At 42.7% G+C, this 23,220-nt stretch overlaps 2 protein-coding genes across 7 annotated transcripts in view; both read left to right on the forward strand.

The window, feature by feature from the left end:
• The window catches only part of HIPK1 (homeodomain interacting protein kinase 1), a 47,991-nt gene extending 30,969 nt beyond the window's left edge, over positions 1 to 17,022 (forward strand). For 4 of the 6 annotated variants that reach the window (XM_027091115.1, XM_027091119.1, XM_027091118.1 and 1 more), the window contains 8 exons: positions 1,788 to 1,909; positions 2,855 to 2,989; positions 5,620 to 5,762; positions 6,171 to 6,353; positions 6,846 to 7,052; positions 8,633 to 8,874; positions 10,553 to 10,683; positions 11,767 to 16,565. In XM_027091115.1, the coding sequence (XP_026946916.1) occupies positions 1,788 to 1,909; positions 2,855 to 2,989; positions 5,620 to 5,762; positions 6,171 to 6,353; positions 6,846 to 7,052; positions 8,633 to 8,874; positions 10,553 to 10,683; positions 11,767 to 12,255 (1,652 nt within the window). In that variant the 3' untranslated portion in view covers positions 12,256 to 16,565. Of the gene's footprint in view, positions 1 to 1,787; positions 1,910 to 2,854; positions 2,990 to 5,619; positions 5,763 to 6,170; positions 6,354 to 6,845; positions 7,053 to 8,632; positions 8,875 to 10,552; positions 10,684 to 11,766; positions 16,566 to 16,594 lie in introns of those variants that run through there. The other 2 variants (XM_027091116.1, XM_027091117.1) reach the window with 2 other exon arrangements.
• Positions 17,023 to 17,152: 130 nt separating this feature from the next.
• OLFML3 (olfactomedin like 3) lies at positions 17,153 to 21,302 on the forward strand. The gene is made up of 3 exons (XM_027090960.1): positions 17,153 to 18,710; positions 19,417 to 19,702; positions 20,015 to 21,302. Exons 1-3 carry the CDS (start codon positions 18,597 to 18,599, stop codon positions 20,833 to 20,835), a joined length of 1,221 nt encoding a protein of 406 aa, XP_026946761.1. The 5' UTR covers positions 17,153 to 18,596; the 3' UTR covers positions 20,836 to 21,302.
• The last annotated feature ends 1,918 nt before the right edge of the window (positions 21,303 to 23,220 follow it).

A 23,220-nucleotide genomic window follows, 5' to 3' on the forward strand; every position in this document is an offset into this window, starting at 1 on the left:
GGTTCAGGGAGAACCTTCCCAAAGGGTTGCCTTTTGTTAATTCTTTGTTTCCACTTGGGGTTCCCTGCAAAAGCTAGTTTTAAACTAGCTTGACTGCTGTGGCTTAGCCTAAATTACTATAGCAATCTAATACTTATTTAGAGTCACATTTGTGGGTCAGTATATAAATACTACTTTCTATAGTATTCCAGTTGACCAAAATAGACATTTTGCTCAGTGGAAACTATAATTCTGTAATTTTGTCCTCTTTTATTTCATCATCCTGGGACACAAAGATGAGCTTCTATAGTGAACATTTCTTCCTAAATTTTGCCGTAGGAGGCTATTGCAATAATGTTGTCTTGTAGTTAGCCATGGAAATATAGACAAGAATCCTTGATGTTACTTAGCTTTCTGATTAGATAGCATTGCCTTAGGAAGAATGGCTGGCAATTTTTTTTTTTTTAATCTGGATACCTGGATTTGTTTCCTTTTCTTTTTATGTAAGTAGCACTTTTAAAAAAGTTATTATTAGAGTGTTGTAATTCTGATTTTACTAGTCTCTTTTACTTTGTACATTTCTGGATTATGTTTTCCTATGTGACAATTAGTTACTAAATTAAATTACTGAAATGCAAAATTGGAAGACTTAGCTTGCTGAAAACAACAATATTAGAGTTTATGAGTTATGCTCATTTGATACCTCCATAGTAATATTCAGAGAAATTAGTTGGTGATAGCCTAGAAAGTGTCACTGAAGGAATATTCTAATTAAAATGGCTGTATCCTCACTGAACAAAATGCAAGCATCAGTGAATCAAGAGGCATTATAGAAACTTAAATTCTTTACGTTGAAAGCCTTGATAGGGTAGGTTTAAAAGAAAGTTTTGAAGGTTCTCTTCTCAAGTCTTGGCAAAAGGGAGAACTATCTTGAGCCCTTCTTTTCCCCAGAATGAGATACTCCTGATTGCAGGAAACATTTATTCAACATTTGTGCCCAGAGGATAATGAATAAAATGATAAAGAGACATGGTCACTGTTCTAAAGGCAGCAAAAAGTTCTTAATTTTCCTAGCTTTCCATTAGCTAGAGAAGAGCTTTAGAAAGCTGTCAGTGACGAGAGCAGATTTCTAAAATAAGTACAAAAAAGTGTTTCTGTAAACCACAATGTCTGCTTTTAAAATATTTTTATCCTAGGCATAATTCCTTCAGTTCACATACTGGTTAAAGATAAAATATATGACTAAATTGTGAACTAGGTTATATATTTTTGAGCAGTTGGGTAAAAACATCCCCTTAAAATAGTCTAAATAAAAGGGTAACCAAGATAATAAATTATTGAGCTTTTCATAATGTTTCTTATCTAATTAACCAGAAGTTATAAAGTCTTTGCCTTTAATAGATTACACTTTTTAAATGCTTAAGTGTTTTTTTTCCCTCTAGGATTAAAAGCTGAACATAACTTACTAAGTGAAGGTTTTTTGTTTGTTTTTGCCTCTGCTGTTAATGGGAGTGGGATGAGTGTTGTGTTTTAAGCTTTGTTGGATAAAAAAAAAAAGTTTTGAATTTCCTGAAGCCAGCCCTCCCTCTGTCAGGCATCTTTCCATTAATCCAACCTGAAGGGAATCAAGTCTCCCTTTTCTTAACTTCCCAGACTTTGGTGAAACGCCTTTGTCTTAAGTGTCTAGAACTAAAACCTGGGTGGTAGATTTTTCGAACCAAAAAGCTAAAAACAAACCCAAAAACCCCCAAACAAGCAGTATCCCCAGACCTAGCAAAGCAATATAACTGTGATGTTACTTTTTACAGCTGGACTACAAGCAACAACAAAGCATTCTGGATTCCCTGTGAGGATGGATAATGCTGTGCCAATTGTACCCCAGGCACCAGCTGCTCAGCCACTACAGATACAGTCGGGAGTTCTTACACAGGTAAAAGACAGAGCAGCTTGGATACTCAATAGTGCTGAAGTTCTCTGAAGCACTGTTGAGAATCAGATATTTTGTCCTAGAAAATGATATTTGCTTTGACTGTAAGATCTTTCTTGGTCACGATTCAGTGGACTTAAAATGAAACATCTATAATGGAATGACATACTCATTCCTAACACTATTGCAACTCTGCCAGTGACTTCCTTAGACTTGGAGACATAAATATCCAGACTTTGAGAAATTGTCTACTGAGTAAACTTAATTTTGTGGGATGAAGTTAATTTTTTATCTTGATGCTCTTAAAGGTATAGGACACATGTAACAACACTTTGATTCTAAAAGTAAAAGGTTCCCCTTTTGCTCTCTTAGTGTCCCCATTACTCACTCCTTGAGAATTTCATCACAGATGAGAGGCTGGATTATATCAGGATGCCTCTTCGAGTATTACATTCCTTCATTCCTTGTGTTTAACTAGGCTGTAGAAAGGTTTAAAACTTTATCCCTGCCATGCAAAACGCAGCTAAGATGGTCAAGAAACTCATGAAATATTCATATAAGCAACAAATACTATATTTTTAATTCTGTGTATAAATGTTTGTGGCCTGTGACACATAGCAAATCTGAAATCCAAAACCCTGATTTTGTGAGTAGGAAGAGGAAGAATTCTTAATACGTGCCTTTGTTAACTGAGTTTTTTAGAACTGATCCTCTGAATCCAGCCCAAGAAGGATTCCCATACTTTTTTGCTTTAGGCCATTGACATTTGACCTAGTGGTCCAATGCTGTGCGGAGTTGAAGGGGAAAGTTGTGTTTGGTACATGCATTTTAAGTGATATGAAACTACTGCTTATTGTTGGTAATAACTTGGGGGGAATGAAAACCCTTCTGAATCCAGATAACCTGCCTCCGTGTTTGTTTCACTCACCTGCCTAATCTACATTTCAGGGAAGCTGTACACCACTAATGGTAGCAACTCTCCACCCTCAAGTAGCCACCATCACACCGCAGTATGCGGTGCCCTTTACTCTGAGCTGCGCAGCCGGCCGGCCGGCGCTGGTTGAACAGACTGCCGCTGTACTGGTAATTCCCCTCACTTGATTGTGTTACTAACGGAGTTTCTTTGGTTTCTTTTTTTTTTTTTTACTTTTTCCTGTTTGTTTTTGTTCTGTTTTCTTCTGGTTTTCTCATTTTTCCAAAAAAATTTTTTTAACTTAGTCTTTACAGAGGGCATGGAAGCATGTGCCATCTTGTGGCTGTGTTCTTGCTACATCTTTAATGTCTCATTGTTTTCCTCCCCAACATTTGCTGAAGCACTGTTTGACTCTGATGTTCAGTGTGGCTCTGAAAGGGGTCAGACCCCTTGATTCTTCTTTGCCAGCCTAGTGTGATAAAAGCTCTTGGTGTAGCCTCAGAAGAGCTTCAACACTGTTATCTGTTTCTCTGCCCTATCTTTTACCCTGTGAACCTTGAGAATGAAGGAAATGGCCTTTAGTTTGGCTCTGCTACAGGTACCGGATGGCCAAAATTGGAACTCCTTGGCAAGTTAGCTTCCTTCTTTATTGACTGTTTTAAGCTTCTAAAACTTTTGTGTATGTAGAAGTGTTTAAGATGCTCTTACTTTATTTCCTTATTAGTTGACATTAACTTTCCGTCTCTGAACACATGAAGATAACTCTTTGCCACTTACAATCAGTGACAGCTAATATCTTCCATTTAAACATCTTCCCTTTAGAGCCTTTTTAGATCATATTTCATTTGTTGGTTGAAATCAAAGGTGAACTCGTTTATAGGGGTTTTGGAGAAATTAATTATTTTACAAATAGGTCTTTATACAAAAGACCTATTTATACTGAAAAACTTTATGTAAGAATATCTTTGTTATCAAAAGTCATGGGGAAAATTTATTAAATATAGCAGCAAATGTAGTGTGGGTTTTAGAGATAGGAAAACAAACAAATAGGACTTCGAGGTATATTTCAGCATTTGTAACCTTAATAGTGATTTTTGGATGTGTTTGGTTTATTTGGGGGAGTTAGAATTATTTATTTGACATCTGGCATTTTATCATTTAAAATTTAAAATTAGATAAGCATTCGAAAACCTAATTGATACTGTTGACCCCTGATATTTGTTCATCTTTCAGAGTGGCTTTAAATTTCTTTTGTTGTTTCTCAAGGACTCGTGTGAGTGAAAAACACTTTCAGAATACATACTTTAGTTGCTGGAATTTCTTTGGTTTTCAATTTAAGAGTCTTTGTCACTGCCAAATTAATTACATCATAAGCATAAGCCCTGAGTGTGAGGGAGTCAGATATATTTCCAACTTGATTGATCCAAGCCACTGGTTTTAACTTGCACACCTGTAGTTTTGAGGTTGGGAATGTTAGTTGACACTTCTCCTTTGCTGCTTCTCTTAAGTTTGCACTAGCCATTTGCTAAGCTTTGCATATTTTTGTTCTTCCTCTGTCAAAACAGTTCGTCGCTTGGAACGCCAGATTTCTGCCTCACGTTGAAATGTTATTTCTTGCTTTGTATTAAACTACATGCTTTGTCTTGTGCAGGTGTTGGCTTATGGAAAGACGCATGGTGTGACTTAACATACTTCTCTTATTTTTTGTTTTGTTTTGTTTTGTTTTGAATTCTGCTTATGGTAGCAGACATGTTTGCAGTTTCTCTGATTTGAAGACTTCTTGTTTGGAACCGGTATTTGTAACAAGTGGATCTGTTACTTGCAGAAATATTTTTAAAACAGTGTGTTGATGGCCTTGCAGTTTGGAATTCCAGAAACAGAACCATATGTACCCAAGCATTGTAGGTGATTGTACTGTGGAATTCAGGTTTAAAAAGCAGACTTTCAAATCTGTTCCCATTTTTCTAGGAAATGCCACAATTTCCGTAAGAAGTACAGAAAACATATTTGTTGCTATTTATTGCAAGTGGCATGGCTTGTTAAGAACTACAAACAATATATTTTCTTTTAGTGATTAGTTTTTATGTCGAGTTATGTTTCTACAAATGATGCATCTTTAGGAAACTACTAAAAACAAAATATGGTACTCTCCGCATCTATTTCTTAAATATTTTTCTTATTGCATTTTTTAAAAATGCTATCACATGGCTATAAATGATGAAGTTAGCTTTCTCTTGCTGGCATTAAGCTTGTTTGCCAAAGGATTTTGGCCTTTGGTCATCCACATCTGGCTCCATTTTCCAAGGACTACCCTTTTAAAAAGGAACAATTCTCCTCTTTGTTTTATGGGTTGAATTGACCTGATGTCTTTTATCTGATTGGCACTCAAATTTTTAAATTCCTATTTTTAATCTCAAGGGAGTTGTCTTAACTCTTTCTTGGGATGTTTTTAGACTCTTTGCAAAAATGTTACTCCAGCATTTAACTAGAGCTTACTTCTGAACTTTCAGATTCCTTTACTCTGCAGTATAATAGAAACTCTTAACCACAGGGATCTTCTTTTCTTTAATACCCTGGTGGTCAGGTTATGGAGGTGGCCAAGAGAAGGCAGCGTGTTCTTTTTCCCCGTTCATAAGACTTGTAACCTTGAGCCCCTCTGACCTTCCTTTTTTAAATCTCTGCAAGTTAACAATCTACAAGAAACTTCTTTTAAGCTATTAATTTTTCTTTCATCTAAAAAACAGAAGAAAAAGCCAAGAGTGAGTCAAGTCTGGATCTTTTTGTGTTTGTTTCCTTACAGCAGGCTTGGCCTGGAGGAACCCAACAAATTCTCCTGCCTTCAACTTGGCAACAGTTGCCTGGGGTAGCTCTACACAACTCAGTCCAGCCCACTGCAGTGATTCCAGAGGCCATGGGCAGTGGCCAGCAGCTCACAGACTGGAGGCAAGTGCCCTGTGTTCCTCTCTGGGAGAATTTGCAAGGACAGGTCCCTTAGGGAAGGACCACTTGAGGATTTGGTGAGACAGGAAGAAGGTAAAGGAAAGGAGAGATTTATCTCTGTGTGAAATCCTTGAAGAAAAGAATCCATATCAGGCTAGGAGACGGAGTTACAAGAAAACTTTGAATGCAGGAAAACAGTAGGTTCTAAGTTCAGAAATTATTTACTTCAGATTTAAAGAAAGTGTTATGCAATAAACCATACAGTGAAAACCCCTAAAGCCTTATAATCCAGGTGCCCAACTATAAAAATAAAACACAGCTTTATTTGGTTGTTTTAATTGCTTTTAGTACCTATTTGGTCCTGACTTCCCAGTGTTTTCAGCATTCATACTTCTCTTTCTGATGATACAGGAATGCCCACTCTCATGGCAACCAGTACAGCACTATTATGCAGCAGCCATCCTTGCTGACTAACCATGTGACATTGGCCACTGCTCAGCCCCTTAATGTTGGCGTTGCCCATGTTGTCAGACAACAACAATCCAGTTCCCTCCCTTCAAAGAAGAATAAGCAGTCTGCTCCAGTCTCTTCTAAGTAAGTCTCTGTTAGGGCTGATAGTTAAAATTGCCAGTTTGAAAGATATGTCGCCTGGCATTTAGAGTGTTGGAGTATAGACACTTTCGGTATGAAGCAGCAAGAAGCTGCCAAATTGAAAAGAGCTAACCTTCGGGCATGCACGCAGAGGTGTTCTGGTTATGCTGATCCTTTCTCTCTGCTGCCACTTTGAATCCAGCCTTCTTTTGGCTGATGTTTTTAGTTTTCTGCCCACTTCACAGAGTGAAATTTAACCACGGGGTAAAGGGCATACAAAAATAAAATCTATATTCTAATTTTGGTGTTCTTGTCCTGGAAACCCTGGCTAGAGTGGTTAGTTTATTTTTTATTGGGACTTTTATAGTTAAGTGTATTGGCTTATTGATTTGGTAAGAAGGAATCAAAGAGTAAATTGGAAAGAGTTCTGGGGAAAAGATATCTAGTTTTGGGGACCAAGCACTGAATGATCTTTCTTGTGACCTTTTCCTACAGGTCCTCTCTGGATGTTCTGCCTTCTCAAGTCTATTCTCTGGTTGGGAGCAGCCCCCTCCGTACCACATCTTCTTATAATTCCCTAGTCCCTGTACAAGATCAGCATCAGCCAATCATCATTCCAGATACTCCCAGTCCTCCTGTGAGTGTCATCACTATCCGCAGTGACACTGATGAGGAAGAGGACAACAAATATAAGCCCAATAGGTAAGACAGGTGAATGGTTCCCTAGCTCTGGGGCTCCTGCCCTTGGTCTTAGTCTGTTGGCTTCACACAAGTGGCTCAATTTTGGCTATGAAAGGAAGGACTAAAAAGGGGTATTTAGGAAGCATGGCCGTGGATGAGTGAGCCAGAACACTCAAGTTTCCATAACTGAGCATTGTCAAGTTTTCTGTAATATTATACATGTTCATCAGTTAAATCAGTCGTTCAGATACATTAGATGGAAGGTATAGATTACGTTGTCAGGCTGTTCTGGCTTGGAATGCACATTATGTACTACCGACATGATCCCCTGCCTTTAAGGAACTTTAGAGTCTGAAAACAGATACTGTAACAGAAGCATGTAAAAAACAATTAATTGGAACAAGTTGGTAGATATGAGATTATATGAAATTCGTGTAATTTTTTAATCTGAACAGACCTCTTTGGAAGAGGTAGAACTTTAAGTAGGGCTACCTTCTTTTCCCCCCTCTGCTATATGGTCATTCAGTTTAAGAATTTAAGTACCAGATTATTTCCTCTTATCCCAGCACCTTAATCCAAGTCCTTAATTGGGCAGTTAACTAAGAGAGATAGGATACATTTAAGAACTATGATACACACCTCTCTTGGTGTGAACATAGTCAGTTGCCTTGATTGTTCTGTGTTCTTCTTCATTGTGTTTTTGGTGTTAGGCATATAGAAGAAGCAATAACTCTACTTTTACCTGAGGAGGAAGGATTCACGCATGAAAGTAACTTAGGAGACTTAACAGAGTCACGTGTAAATGAAGTTTAAATGAACTTGAAAGAGTAAATTTAGAATGAAATACTTCAAAAGGGCTATTTACAAATGGTATTTACAAATGGCTATTTACAAATGGTAAATAGACTTGAAACTAAGTTTTGAAAGTGGTTATTGAACTGATTTGGGGAAGAAAAAAGTTAACTTTCCAGTGAAGAAAAGGGGCCTAGTACTGGCAAAAATTATATAACCAGCAGGATTGCTTTGACTGGAGGCAAGCCTATTAAAAATTAAGGAAAAGGTAAAGTTAGTAAGGTAGGGATCATTTTGTGAAGAAACTTTTTTTAAAAACACCTATAGTGAGAAGTTTGATTAGATACAGTAAAGAACCATTTATAGTCTAGCAGGGTGATATGAAAATAAAGTGGTGTTTGAAGAATGCTGTTGAAATAACTGCGAATGGGAATGGCTAAGAGGCAACATAAAATAGTTGCTAGAGGTGTGTACTTTGGAGTCATTCTGTCCTGGATCTGAATCCTGTCTTCACAACTTATCACTTGTGTGACCTTGGTCAAGTTTCTTAATCTCCATCTCCCTCTGCCTCAGTTGCCTTATCTGCAAAACAGGGATAAAGTACCTACTTCATGGAAGTGTTGTGAGATATGTGTAGAGTGTAAGAATAGTGCCTGATGCATAATAAGCACTCAGAAATTTGTTGCTGCTACTGTTGTTATTATTACTATCATCATGATTATCATCATTTTTATTATGGGAAGACCAGAGACCAGCAAAGAAACATTGCTAAAAGGGGGTTGAATTTTCATGTATTTTCTTCTCCTCAGCTCTGGCCTGAAGGCAAGGTCTAATGTCATCAGTTATGTCACTGTCAATGATTCTCCAGACTCTGACTCTTCCTTGAGCAGCCCATATTCCACTGATACCCTGAGTGCTCTCCGGGGCAATAGTGGACCCCTTCCGGAGGGTCCCGGCAGAGTCGTGGGGGATGGCGCTGGCACCCGCACCATCATTGTACCTCCACTGAAAACTCAGCTTGGTGACTGCACTGTAGCAACCCAGGCCTCAGGTGAGTTTGTTCACAGCTGGAGTTGAATGCTCCTTCGATGTGTGTATCTTTAGTATTTTGCTATAATCTGCTTTTGCCAATGGTACAGACCAGTGGTGTAGATTTTCCTAAAAATTGCCTAGTTCAGAAATCAGTTCCTTGTGATATGAAATTGTTTTTGGCCCTCAGTTTATCTTCCTGTGTTTATTTTGCTTGGATCAATATAAAAGTGAGTTTGTAGACTCAGTAATACACTCACTGTTGATGGGAGAAGGTAGATACAACTTTTGTTAGATGGCAGGGAGAATTAACAGGCAGGTTTTTTTGCCACAGGTGATTCAGATTTGACAATCCAGAAATGAATGGGAACTGATAATATTAAAAGTGATTGCAAAAGTTTTTTTGGAAAACAATATGTACTTTAGATCTTTTCTCGCCCAGTGGCATAGCAGTGATGCTTTTGTGGGTTGTATTGTCAACCAAATTACCTCCATCTGTTTTGCTCTGTGAGATGCTGGGTTTAGGTTCCCGGGTTCAGTTATTGGGTAATGAAATGCTAACTGCAGTAACAAGCCCCAGTTTTCGTGGCTTAACATAATAGAAATTTATTTCTTAGTCACGTGAGTTCCCAGTGCAAGTGCTCCTGGTTGGTGGGCCTGGCAGCGAGTTAAGGATCAGAGCCTTGGAATCCTCAGCATCCAATCAGAAGGAGAAGGAAAGTATGGAGGAGGCACACACAGTTTTTAACCTCTTTAGCCCCGGAAATAGTGAAAACTCATCACATGGCCCCACCTAGAGGCAAGGGGGCCCAGAAAAATGTAGTCCTTGTCTAGGCAGCTCTTTTCCAGTGGCAACTCTATACACCAAAGGCGAGGACTGTGAAATTTTGGCATCGATATAGCCATCTCTTCGTACTTTTATGAATTAGTGTTTTACCATGAATTATAATACTGCCGAAGACATAAACAGTGTTCTAGTTTGAGGGTGACGTGTGGTTCTCCTCCTGAGAAGTAGACAACTGTCCATTGCAGACAGGGCAAAACTTCCTGATGCCAGGCTACTGAGAAACATTATTAGGAGCTCTGTCCACTATTGGGTCCAAAGAAAATAGGTTGCTCCACAAGTCACTGAATAAATGCTCCAGTTTTCCTAGTGGGACCACAGAAGGAAGCAAAATTTTGAAAATTGATCGTGCTTATATTCAGCTGCACTTTCTGCAGTTTCTTAGAATTTGAAGACAGTGAATGCCCAACAAGATATAATCTTGTCTTCCTTTAAACCCTTTGACACCTAAATGTTCCTAAATATTACCAATATCTTACTCAGCTTCACATTGTCATTTCTGTACTTGTTTAATCCCTTCCTACATAAACTCTAGGCTCCTTGAGAGCAGGGACCATGTCTTACTTGTGTTTATATTTCTAATAGTACCTTTCACATTACTGGAGATTAGATAATATTTACTGAAGTGAACCTTTTGAAGATCTTTATGGAGCTTTGTAGAAAGACAGAAAAGAAATGGATAATACAGTTTTTGTTCTTCTAGTGTAAATGTAATTGAGGAAATAAGATACACATGAAACCTTAACTCTTGCAAACCTCATACAAACATGGACTGATTAATATGATGCCATCTGAGGTTTAGCTCAGTGATACTGAGTCCACGTCTGCTCATAACTAAAGCCTGACCCTTTCTTAGGTCTCCTGAGCAGTAAGACCAAGCCAGTGGCTTCAGTGAGCGGGCAGTCATCTGGATGCTGTATCACCCCCACAGGTTATCGAGCTCAGCGCGGGGGGACCAGCGCAGCACAGCCACTCAACCTTAGCCAGGTAAGCACTAGGGGCTGCTGCCTTCTGTTTGGGGCCCCCGCTATTGTTACTCTCTGGAGAACCCTGCTTCTGGCTGGACTGCTGAATAAAGCCAAATGAAGTCCCTTTTGTGTCAAACAATTTGGTGTTCCATGGCCTGTGTCATATCTGTATGTGTTGTGTCTCTTCATTCCCTCTGTAAATGTGTTCAGAATGTACGTTCCAGGTTTTCCATCAGACCTCCGTAGTCTATCCTGGAAGATGAGAGAAATGTGTGGAATTTAGAAAGTGCCTAGGATGCTTTAGTTCTTGCCTCGTTCTGCACCACCACATGCATTGAGACTAGATTCTCTTTCTTTATCTCCTGGGTCATAAATAACCTGAGCCTTACTCTGTTTACTTGAAGCAAGAGACAGTGAAAAAGCTTTCTGGATACTTAATCAACTGGTTCTAGTCTTACATGGTGCTTGAGTCTGGGATTTGGGGCTTTTTTCCCCCATCTGATCCTCTGATGGGGTGGGGAGGGTCACTATTCTATTTGTGTTCACTTTTTCCTCAGCTGAAATTCTGGTGCTTGTATGATGTCTACTAGTAGTGAGAAAGTGTAAATATGAGGGTGTAACTGTGTGGTTGTGTGTGTGTGAGAGAGAGAGAGCACATGCAGGTGCAAATGTAAGTTTGAGTTAGTGCATGTGTCTTGGGCTCCACAGTTCAAGAGGGATATGAAAAACTTAGAGGAGAGCAAGAGAAAACAATGGCAAGGAAGAAAGGTTAGGAAAAATTCAGTCACTGATGCCAGAATAGGGTGAGTTGAGTCGACAGTTATTTACTTGCAGGAGTGAGTAACCCTATGAACTCTTGATTTCCCCCTTTCCTCTGTCATACTTGAGAGCAAACTGCTGCTGTCTGGGCTGGGTTACGATCTATTCTGCCAGGAGGCAGAGGGATGGATGGCTGACTTCTGACAGCATTGCCAGTCTGGGAGATTCTGTGCTATGGCAGCCCAGAAGCAGTATGAGTTAGAACCTCAACTCTCAAATTGGCCTTTGGTGCCCTGAGCCAGGGTGACCTCAAGATTCCTCACTTCCTTCTTCCTCCTTCCAGAACCAGCAATCATCATCAGCTCCAACCTCGCAAGAGAGAAGCAGCAACCCTGCCCCCCGCAGGCAGCAGGCGTTTGTGGCCCCGCTCTCCCAAGCCCCTTACGCCTTCCAGCATGGCAGCCCACTACATTCGACTGGGCACCCACACCTGGCCCCAGCCCCTGCTCACCTGCCAAGCCAGCCTCACCTGTATACGTATGCTGCCCCCACTTCTGCTGCTGCATTGGGCTCCACCAGCTCCATTGCTCATCTCTTCTCCCCGCAGGGCTCCTCAAGGCATGCTGCAGCGTATACCACCCACCCTAGCACTCTGGTGCACCAGGTCCCTGTCAGTGTTGGGCCCAGTCTCCTCACTTCTGCCAGCGTGGCCCCTGCTCAGTACCAACACCAATTTGCCACCCAGTCTTACATTGGGTCTTCCCGAGGCTCAACCATTTACACTGGATACCCACTGAGCCCTACCAAGATCAGCCAGTATTCTTACTTGTAGTTGGTGAGTATGAGGGAGGAGGGGTCAGAGTTCTTAATGGGCTGTGATGAGCTCCTCCCTCACCCTCTCCTGAAACTCCTTAGCCAGCAACTTGCTCTGCAGGGGCCCACTGAAGCAGGCGGCTTTTCTCTGGGGAACCTGTCTCAGTGTTGACTGCATTGTTGTAGTCTCCCAAAGTCTGCCCTATTTTTTAATTCTTTATTTTTGTGACAGCATTTTTGGTATTTGGAAGAGTTCAGATGCCCATCATCTGCAGTTACCAAGGAAGAGAGATCATTCTGAAGTTAACCTTTGAAAAATATTTTCTCTCTCTGACTTGATTTCTATAAATGCTTTTAAAAACAAGTGAAGTTCCTCTTTATTTAACTTTATTTTATTGTAATTGCTGGTCAGAGGAAAAATGCTGATAGAAGGACTTGAAATCTGATAACAAGAAAAGAAAAATCATTACTTTCTGCTTGTTTAAAAACCAAGACTTAATTGCTTATCTTAAGAGCAGCTTGCACAAGTCTGTATTTTACTATCTTGCATTTCTCCTCAAAATTTTACCTTTGCTAATGGGACGTTTAAGCTTACAGTGTTTCAATTTTGTTTTCATGTCATGTTATATTTAGTGGGAAATTGTTATTTTTGCAAAACTGGTTACATACTACTCTCTGTTACTGTTGGGATTCTCTCAGTTGCTCCTGTGTTTATTATTAAAGTAGTGTTAAAAAGGCAGCTCACCATTTGCTGGTAACTTAGTGTGAGAGAATCCATACCTACCGTGAAAGCACCAGGTATTCTTTCTAAATGAACCCTGTGCATTCTTTTTAAATTATTTTTAAAAAGTCCTTCTCTCTCTGATTTAGCTTAAATTTTATTATTGGAAAAGCCATTAAGGTGGTTATTATTGTATGGTGGTAGTTGTTTTATTATATGCAAAATCTCTTTGTATTATGCGATACTGGCATTGATGAGCTTTGCCTAAAGGTTGTTGGCATCGATGAGCTTTGCCTGAATATTAGTATGAATTTTCAATAATACACCTCTTTCTCTCTTTGCCTCAGCTCTCCCTTCATTCTATGTGATTTATTTGGGGAGAAAGCTAAAGGATCTGAAACCGGATAAGAAACGTTGTGTATAGCTTTTATACTTTAAAGTAGCTTTCTTTGTATGCCAGCAGCAAATTGAATGCTCTCTTATTAAGACTTATATAATAAGTGCATGTAGGAATTGCAAAAAATATTTTAAAAATTTATTACTGAATTTAAAAATATTTTAGAAGTTTTGTAATGGTGGTGTTTTAATATTTTGCATAATTAAATATGTACATATTGATTAGAAGACTATAACAAGCAATTTTTCCTGCTAACCCAAAATGTTATTTGTAATCAGATGTGTAGTGATTACACTTGAATTGTGTATTTAGTGTGTTTCTGATCCTCCAGTGTTACCCCGGAGATGGAATTGATGTCTCCATTGTATTTAAACCAAAATGAACTGATACTTGTTGGAATGTATGTGAACTAATTGCAATTATATTAGAGCATATTACTGTAGTGCTGAGTGAGCAGGGGCATTGCCTGCAAGGAGAGGAGACCCTTGGAATTGTTTTGCACAGGTGTGTCTGGTGAGGAGTTGTTCAGTGTGTGTCTCTTCCTTCCCTTTCTCCTCCTTCCCTTATTGTAGTGCCTTATATGATAATGTAGTGGTTAATAGAGTTTACAGTGAGCTTGCCTTAGGACGGACCAGCAAGCCCCCGTGGACCCTAAGCTGTTCACTGGGATTTATCAGAACAGGATTAATAGCTGTGTTGTGTATATGCATTGTTCTCAGTTTCCCTGCCGACACTGAAAAATAAAAACAGCAGCTTCTCTTTTTTACTGCCACCTCTACCCCTTTCCATTTTGGATTCTCAGCCGAGTTCTCACAGAAGCATTTTCCCCATGTGGCTCTCTCACTGTGCATTGCTACCTTGCTTCTGTGAGAATTCGGGAAGCAGGTGAGAGGAGTCAAGCCAATATTAAATATGCATTTTTTTTCTTTCTTTTTTTTTTAAGTATGTGCAATCACTTTTAGATGAGATTTATTTTTTCCTTTTCCCATGTGGCAGTCCTTCCTGCAAATAGTTGATATTCCTAGTAAAATATTTGCTTGTTGAAAAAAACATGTAACAGATGTGTTTATACCAAAGAGCCTGTTGTATTGCTTCCCACATCCCCAATACTATGAGGAGGAGTTTTGTGAAGCCGCTGGTGACAGGGAACTCAAAGAAAGGTTTCTTAGCCGGTGAAGAATATTTAGAAGGAACCAAAGCCTGTTGAGCCATCGGGCTTTTGAGGTTTCTTTTTAACAACTTGTGTATTCTTGGGGCCCTTCAAACTGTGAAAGTGTCCTTGTACTCTCAGCTCCTACACGGATCTGGGTCAAGTAGAGAGTACTGGGGATGGCAAAGTTCCTGCCCATTAAAGATTTGGGGGAAGAAGGTTAACCCTAAGATGTAGACATGTTCCATCTGAACTGAAAATTATGTATTTGAGGGATAAGTCTAGGACTGGTTCTTTGTAGAGATGGTGTCAAGGAGGTGCAGGATGGAGATGGGAGATTTCATGGAGCCTGGTCGGCAAGCTCTGTACCAGGTTGAACACCGAGGAGCTGTCAAGGTATTTGGAATTTCTTCATTGTAAGGAGGAAGGGCTTTCAAGATGGGGCAGATAGTCAGTATAGCCTACCAGGAACATGTTGGTGTTTTCTACTTTTTTTTTTTTTATCATTATTTTGTGTTTTCAGCATTATATTGATCAAGATACCCAAGCAGTTTGTATAGTTTCTGTCACTAGTGTTATACAGTTTTCTGGTCAGTGTGTGCAATCTTTGTGTCTCTTTTTGCCAAGCGCATTCTCATTTTCATGCTCAAAGGCAGATCTAGTTTCTAATGGAAATATTTTTTGTTCCTTATCTTTACAAGGGATAAGATTTGTTGTTTTTGTAAGAAATGAGATGCAGGAAAAAAACACTCCACTCCTGCTCACCCTACCCCCCCACCCTCAGTCCAGTAAGTGGATACCACTTAAGATAGGAGTCTTCACGGGGAGAAGACAATACCAAGAGCTTATATTGTTACCATAATCACCTTACTAGCAGTGTGTGGCTTTAAGAATTTTAGAGATCTTCAGTATTAGTTTTGCAAATTGGCATTTCAGATTTACCAAGATAAAAATCTATCTGTGTCTGCTGAATGTGTATGTGCTCAGTGTGGCTTTAGATTCTGTCTCTGGGGCTTAACATTGCTGGCCCTGACAGGATGGGGGAAGCTCCAAGAATAAAGTGAGCAGCTGGCCCAGGTCACAGTGGCCTGACCTCAGACCAGCTTAAGGCTTTAAGTCCTGTCAGAACTTGTATTTCCAGCTTCTCCCCTTCAGGGTGAGAGAGAAAATGGGAAGGGTTAGGTACAGCCACTCTAGGCTCATCTGGACACTTGATCACTCTGGAGTTTTTAGTAGCTTCCAGGAAGTGATACTATGGTCAGTGCTCAGCTAAAATCCCAGCCCCAGGAATGAGAACTTCATTTAAACAGTTCTGACCATCCATCGTCCTCCACTAGAGGGGCTAAACTTGACTGCCCTTAGCCAGGCAAGCGCAGTAGTGTGTGTTTTATTCAGCATTATTATGCAAAAACCCACTGGTTAGGATGGTTTGTTTTAGGATAGGAAATGAAATTGCCTCTCAGTGACAGGAATGACCCAAGCCTGCTTCCTGTTTCAATTTTTTTTTTTTTAACTGATGGATGGTGCAGCATGTCTACATGGTTGTTCGTTGCTAAACTTTATATAATACGTGGTTTTGATTCAGCTTGAAAAATAATCTCACTACATGTAGCAGTACATTTTATGTACATTATATGTAACGTTAGTATTTCTGCTTTGAATCCTTGATATTGCAATGGAATTCCAAGTTTATTAAATGTATTTGATATGCTAGTTATTGTGTGCGATTTAAACTTTTTTTGCTTTCTCCCTTTTCTGGTTGTGCGCTTCCTTTTATGACAAGCCTCTAGAAACAGTTTCTGAGAATTACTGAGCTATGTTTGTAATGCAGATGTACTTAGGGAGTATGTAAAATAATCATTTTAACAAAAAGAAATAGATATTTAAAATTTAATACTAACTACGGGAAAAGGGTCCATTGTGTAAAAACATAGTTTATCTTTGGATTCAATGTTTGTCTTTGGTTTTACAAAGTAGCTTGTATTTTCAGTATTTTCTACATAATATGGTAAAATGTAGAGCAATTGCCATGCATCAATAAAATGGGTAAATTTTCTGATTCATGTGGCTGTTTTTGACTTCTCTTATAGGGGTACAAAGGGGATCAACAATTGGCATCTTTGGAGTGACTAAAGACATTGCATCTGAACGCCAATAGAGTGTTAGAGACAACTTCATTCTTCATACAAATCTCCGCCCCAGAAATAAATAGGGGTCGGTAGGGAATACTTCCCAAGAATGGAGTGTCCAGGGCCCTAACTTAAGATCATCTGGATCTGGCCCTTTGAAAGATGCAGAAACTTCTGACACAGGCTAATTAAACTTTGCTTCCTAGCATGTTCCACCAAACATCTAAAGTACCAGAATGCAAATAAGAATAACCACAAGACGATGCTATTTTCCCCTCCTTTCAGAAAGCTGCACTGTTAGAAGAATCGTTTTTTTTTTCTTCTTATAACATCTTTATTGGAGTATAATTGCTTTACAATGGTGTGTTAGTTTTTGCTGTATAACAAAGTGAATCAGCTATACATATACATATATCCCCATATCTCCTCCTTATCCCACCCCTCTAGATGGTCGCATCTCCCTGTGCTATGCGGCTGCTTTCCACTAGCTGGCTGTTTTACATTTGGTAGTGTGTATATGTCCATGCCACTCTCTCACTTCATCCCAGCTTACCCTTCCCCCTCCCCATGTCCTCAAGTCCAAGGAGTAGTTTTTTTTTTTCTTTAGAGGAGGACTTTGGCTCAGATTTCTCTTAAGTGAGTGATTAAAGTAAAATTTCTCCTGATAAAGAATTAGAGATTTGTCTAGATTCATCACTGTGGGGCTCTGAATAAATGCTATGCTCATTTGACTTCTTTTGATGCATGTGTTTCAGGACAAGTCTGTCTTACAGTGGCCATTAATTTTTTGGGCTCCTGTAGTCATAGTTGGGATATGGAAATGAGAAACATTTAGAAACATCCTTTTGGGCCATAACCAAGAGAAGTTATCAATAGTCTGTTCTCTCCCATTAGTAGGGAAGTCAGAGTACGTTTATTTTGATTTAGACTGCAACATATATATTTTTCATTTTTTTTTTCCTAAATAAATGAATGTAAAATTAGTGTGAACTCACTGAACACTCCCCAGTTTGGGTAAGAGAATATGCCTAGAAACTTTCAGGCAAAGGAAAACTGTATATAGAAAGACTGCAGTCAGTCTCACTTCCAGATAATCAAGAATTAATTTACTAATTTCTCAATGACCTGTTTTGGGTTTTTTGGTTTTTGTTTTTTAGTTTTAATCTCAGATACATTCTCTTTCTTAGGCTAAATCAGAGAGAGATTGGGATAGCCCCATAAGTAATTGGATAGTCCGTGGGGAAAGCTGCATTTTAATCATGAAAACCCCTGTAAATTCAATCTACTTGGCTTGCTTTGTGGGAAATTTTCCACTGGAGGTGAACTTGGTTTCCCTATTAATTCTGAGATGACACCAGGTGCTTAGCACAAGATGGCGCCAGTGAGCTGTAGAAGAAGGTACTACAGACTTGACCACTGTGGCCTTTCTTCCCACCCCTTCCCCTCAAACCTCATCTCCCCTGCTTCCAGCTTCCACTAAAGGCAGAAAACAATCCATGCTGTTATTGCTGGGAAAGGAAAGGATTAACGAAGGATGGTTCTTAAGTCAGCATTGGAAGCATTCTAAAGCAGGAATAGAGTTTGTTAAATTTCCTCCGGGGCCTCTGCCTCCCCCTGCTAGCTCCTTTTCCTGGGTGACTGCCCAGAAGGCCTTTGCCCTAGGGTTTCCAATCTCCTTCTCCTCTCCTGGGGAGCCCACGGCCTAGGCGGGAGGCGGTTAAGCCTTCTGGCTGCTCTGCAATAGGGCCATCTGTGTTTGATCAATCCAAGCGGAAAGGAGGGGGTGGGGCCCGTAAAGAGACTGTGAAAGCATTCCAGAGTAGTGAGAGAGCCCCGAGATCCTGCAAGAGAGAAGGCACCGCCCCCAGCCCGGCCTCCGAAGCTAACCCGCCGGCTTGAGTGGAAGAGGCCGTGTGCACACGACTACACACTTGGTCTACCCTGGCCCTACTCTCCCGCAGCCATGGGGCCCCGCACCCCGCTCCTTATCTTGTTCCTTTTGTCTTGGTCGGGACCCCTTCGAGGACAGCAGCACCACCTTGTGGAGTACATGGAACGCCGACTAGCTGCCTTAGAGGTAGGTGTCTCCTTTCTCTTCTGGCCCAGCCTGGAAGGATTCCACATCTCCTGTTGATTCAACCAGTTTGTCAGGGATATGGGGATGACAAATTAGGGCTCTCGTAAGAACCTCCAGAAAACTCCATCTTTTAATAAGAGGATCCTCAAAATTGCAAGTCCTCCTCTTTCCCCACATACAGAAAGCAATTCCAAAGCAAATAGACCTTTGTGTTTCACCCCTGGGCTTAGATGGGATAAGGAAAGAGAGTGGAAATTGAGAGCTAGAATTATGGGAATGCATCTCAGGATGAGCTGATGATTCTTTTAAAAGCTGGAAGTTCTCAGAGAATCCGCAACTTTCTGCCTTTTTAACAGCTTGGAGTCTGTAGCATCCTAATTCCCAAGAAGAGGATCGTATAATGGAGCAGAGGTCCCTTCTCACCCTCATGCACTTAGACTGCCCTAGAGGCTCAGAGAAGTCAGTGGCACTGCTCACAGCACGGCCGGAGGATGCAAAGTCGGGATGGGGGCCTAGATGGACCTTAGCTGAGCTCTTTGCGCATTTTAGCATCTTGAACATTTGGTTTTCTCTCTGTGGAGGTTGAAGGGGATGCTGATGCCTGGCTGAGTTTTGCTTTTTCCCATTCCTGACTCCCTGGTTGGGCCTCTCCCTGCCTGAGAGTTGTAACCCTTCGACCTTCCTTCCTGCTGCCCCATCCCTTTAGGAACGGCTGGCCCAGTGCCAGGACCAGAGTAGTCGGCATGCTGCTGAGCTGCGGGATTTCAAGAACAAGATGCTGCCGCTGTTGGAGGTGGCCGAGAAGGAGCGGGAGGCACTCAGAACTGAGGCTGACACCATCTCTGGGAGAGTGGACCGCCTGGAGCGGGAAGTGGACTATCTGGAGACCCAGAACCCAGCCCTACCCTGTGTAGAGGTTGATGAGAAGGTGACTGGAGGCCCTGGGGCCAAAGGCAAGGGCAGAAGAAACGAAAAGTACGATATGGTGACAGGTAAGCAATCTGAAACAGACCCCTGTATTCTTCCTTGGTTCTTCCCCTTTTTTCTCCTTATCCCAGTCCATTTGGCTCTGTCTTCTAGAATCTGTTTTAGGGAAATCTCTGTACTATCAGATTCATTAAGGAGAGTTTCTGGGGACCCAGGCCTCTGTGGTGCTCTTTGCCCCAATCCTCCATGAGAGTGGAGGCGTCCACTGGGCAAAGGCCCAACTGTTCTCCAGATAGCCCACCCTGGGGGGTTCCTGCAGTGAGCATCTAACTCTTGCCTGTTTTTCCTTGTCCTGTGCTTTTCTCCTTTCCCACCAGACTGTGGCTACGCAATCTCTCAGGTGAGATCAATGAAGATCCTGAAGCGGTTTGGTGGCCCAGCTGGTCTGTGGACCAAGGATCCACTGGGGCCAGCAGAGAAGATCTACGTGTTAGATGGGACCCAGAATGACACAGCCTTTGTCTTCCCAAGGCTGCGTGACTTCACCCTTGCCATGGCTGCCCGGAAAGCTTCCCGAGTCCGGGTGCCCTTCCCCTGGGTAGGCACGGGCCAGCTGGTATATGGTGGCTTTCTTTACTATGCCCGGAGGCCCCCTGGAGGACCTGGAGGGGGCGGTGAGTTGGAGAACACTTTGCAGCTCATCAAATTCCACCTGGCAAACCGAACAGTGGTGGACAGTTCAGTATTCCCAGCAGAGGGTTTGATCCCCCCGTACGGGCTGACGGCAGACACGTACATAGACCTGGCGGCTGATGAGGAAGGCCTTTGGGCTGTCTATGCCACCCGGGAGGACGACAGGCACTTGTGTCTGGCCAAGTTAGACCCGCAGACACTGGACACAGAGCAGCAGTGGGACACACCATGTCCCAGAGAGAATGCTGAGGCTGCCTTTGTCATCTGTGGGACCTTATACGTTGTTTATAATACCCGCCCTGCCAGTCGGGCCCGCATCCAGTGCTCCTTTGATGCCAGTGGCACCCTGACCCCTGAAAGAGCAGCACTCCCTTATTTCCCCCGCCGATATGGTGCCCATGCCAGCCTCCGCTATAACCCCCGAGAGCGCCAGCTTTATGCCTGGGATGATGGCTACCAGATTGTCTATAAGCTGGAGATGAGGAAGAAAGAGGAAGAAGTTTGAGGGAGCTAGTCTTGTGTTTTGAATCTCTTTCACCTCCATACATTTATATCCCGACTAAATTTCCTGCTCGTCATTCAGGGCAAGTTGTGATTCACATCTCATATTTTCAGCCAATGGAAGCCAAATTCTCATTGCCCCTTCATTTCACATGGGACTCCAGATCTCGAGGAATCCTTTTAGAGCTAAAAGAGAGAAAGCCCTAAATGTTCACTCCTCTCTTGCCCCATGTCAGCAGATTTCAGGCCGATGAAAGATGAGCCAGTTCCAGAGCTCTGACCCTTATACATATGGAGGCGACCCTAGTGAACAGGCAACAGAATATTTCTCGCCTCAGTGCGAGTCAGGGGAGAGAGAGGGCTAGGAGGAGATGTTAGACTCTGCCCTCTCTCCCTTCTCCCTTCAGTGCCCTAGAGGATGGGACTCGTTCTGTACTGCAGCGTTTTGCATTAAAAGGAAAATCCACTGCTCCTTGCCTGTGTTTGTTTGGGGTAGTCCTCAGATCAGATTTCTCCCCGTGATCGTCCATCTTCTCCTCTGCCACATCCCCGCTCCTTAAGCCGCATTAGGGACTTGGCTGGGCTCCCTTGCCTAGCGAGAGGGGCTTCTCCAGTTTCAGACTTCACTGGGAGGTGCCTGGGGAGGCGGCAGAATCCCAGCACTTCCAGAGGCTGGGGCAAAAGCCCCCGGTGCCCACCGTCCTCCACAGCAGCCCTCCCAGAACCACCAGCGGCACCACGCCTCCGGCTGCGAGACTGGGGCCCAGGGGCACAGCTTCCAATTCCAATTCTCCGAGGTTTTGATGCAGACAGTGGGGTTTAGTCGAATGTGGAAACCAGAGCCCTGAATGCGTGTGGGTTCTGTAAGAACTTTAAGCCTCACCTCTGAAATGGACTCTGCCCCCAGGACCGGAACCCCACTCCCATCTCCAGCATCAAGCTCATCACCAGGGCCAGGTTGCACAATCGCGCTTGGTCTGAACCGCTCTGATTTTCCTGCTGCCATGGCGTCTGCGGTTTGAGCGAGGAGGAGGGGCAGTGACCACGTCCCAGATGTTAGTCTTACCAGTTTCCCAACACATCCCTCCCGCCACCCTCCTCACCCCCACTTACCTACCCCAGTCCTGGAACCTGGCTGAAGTCTGTCCAGAAGTCCCGGAAACTTAACCCTTTCCTGCCTAGCACTCTGGCCTCTGGGCTGCAATTGCAGAAGGCCATCTGGGGAAGGGAGAAGGGAGAAAGGACAGGAGGAGACCCCGGTTTCGGACTCCAGTCTCTAGGCATCTGCTGAGCTCTGTACCAGGCCCCGCTCCAGCCTCATCCCCATGTCCAACTCTCCGGAGCAAGGCCATCTGATGGACAAGATCCACTGCTCAGACTGTGAAGTTGACCTCAAGCAGCCCTGGGAGTCCTCCTGGTTATTTACCCCTTGCGGGGGGAGGAGAAAGGGACCCGGTCTTCTCCCCCCACCCCTCCCCCACCCCCGGGGTAGGGTGGATCAGTCAGGACCCTGTGATCCTCCTTTTGCCTTCTTTCCTCCCCAGGCAGAGCTGCTCCTGACGTAGGTTGGCGAGGCAGGGGAAATGAAAGGCAGTGAAGCACCTCACAAAGACGCTATTGTGGGGAGCCTGGGCGGGCGGAGGCTCGCTCCCATTCAGTTCTCTATAATATGGGGCTGGCAGCAGTAATCACCGCCTGTCAGCCCACAGAGGGGTCTGCCCACGGAACATCTGGCTCTAGCAGCGCGCGGTTCGCTGAGGAGGGCGTGGAGGAGGGAGGGAGTTCTCGGTGGGGGCCGGGCCCCGAGGAGGGGTGTGTGGGCACGTGCACACATGGGGGGAGCTCATCTCCTTCGTGTGACACCACTGTGTGAGAGGGTGAGGCCCCGTCTGTAGAGGCATCTTGATACAGAAATGGCTTTTTGACGACCCTGGGGAGGGAATAGCTCGGAGACTCTGTGTGTAGATGACAGCAGTGTGAGGAGTGAGTACCAACACCGGGTCCTTCCACCTCACAACGTGTGTGTGCCTGTCTTTGTGGCATCTTTTTTTCCCTGGTTCCTCAATGAGGGAAGACGCAGCTTTTTTTTTTTTTTTTCTTGCTTAAAGTTTCTTTGGAAAAGTTCACTCAGACTTTTCTGAAAGGGCAGAAATCTCTGGGGCCTTGTCACTTACTACTTTTTCCTTTTTGTTTTTCTTTTTTGGCGTGTGTACAATAGCTAGTGCTATTTTGGAAGCGTTTTAGACTGTGAGTGGAACTGTGTGGGCAGATCCAGTGAACTGTCCAAATTCATTAAGCTTAATTATCTGCTGCTCAAGGACAGAGCCTCCGTGGCTGAATCCTATCATCAAAAAGCAGCCTCACTGCTCCTTCTCAGACCCTCCATAAC

Source organism: Aethalodelphis obliquidens, unplaced genomic scaffold, assembly GCF_003676395.1.
Source record: "Aethalodelphis obliquidens isolate GAN/ISIS:26980383/991018 unplaced genomic scaffold, ASM367639v1 scaffold70, whole genome shotgun sequence".
NCBI classification, from domain to species: Eukaryota; Metazoa; Chordata; class Mammalia; order Artiodactyla; family Delphinidae; genus Aethalodelphis; species Aethalodelphis obliquidens.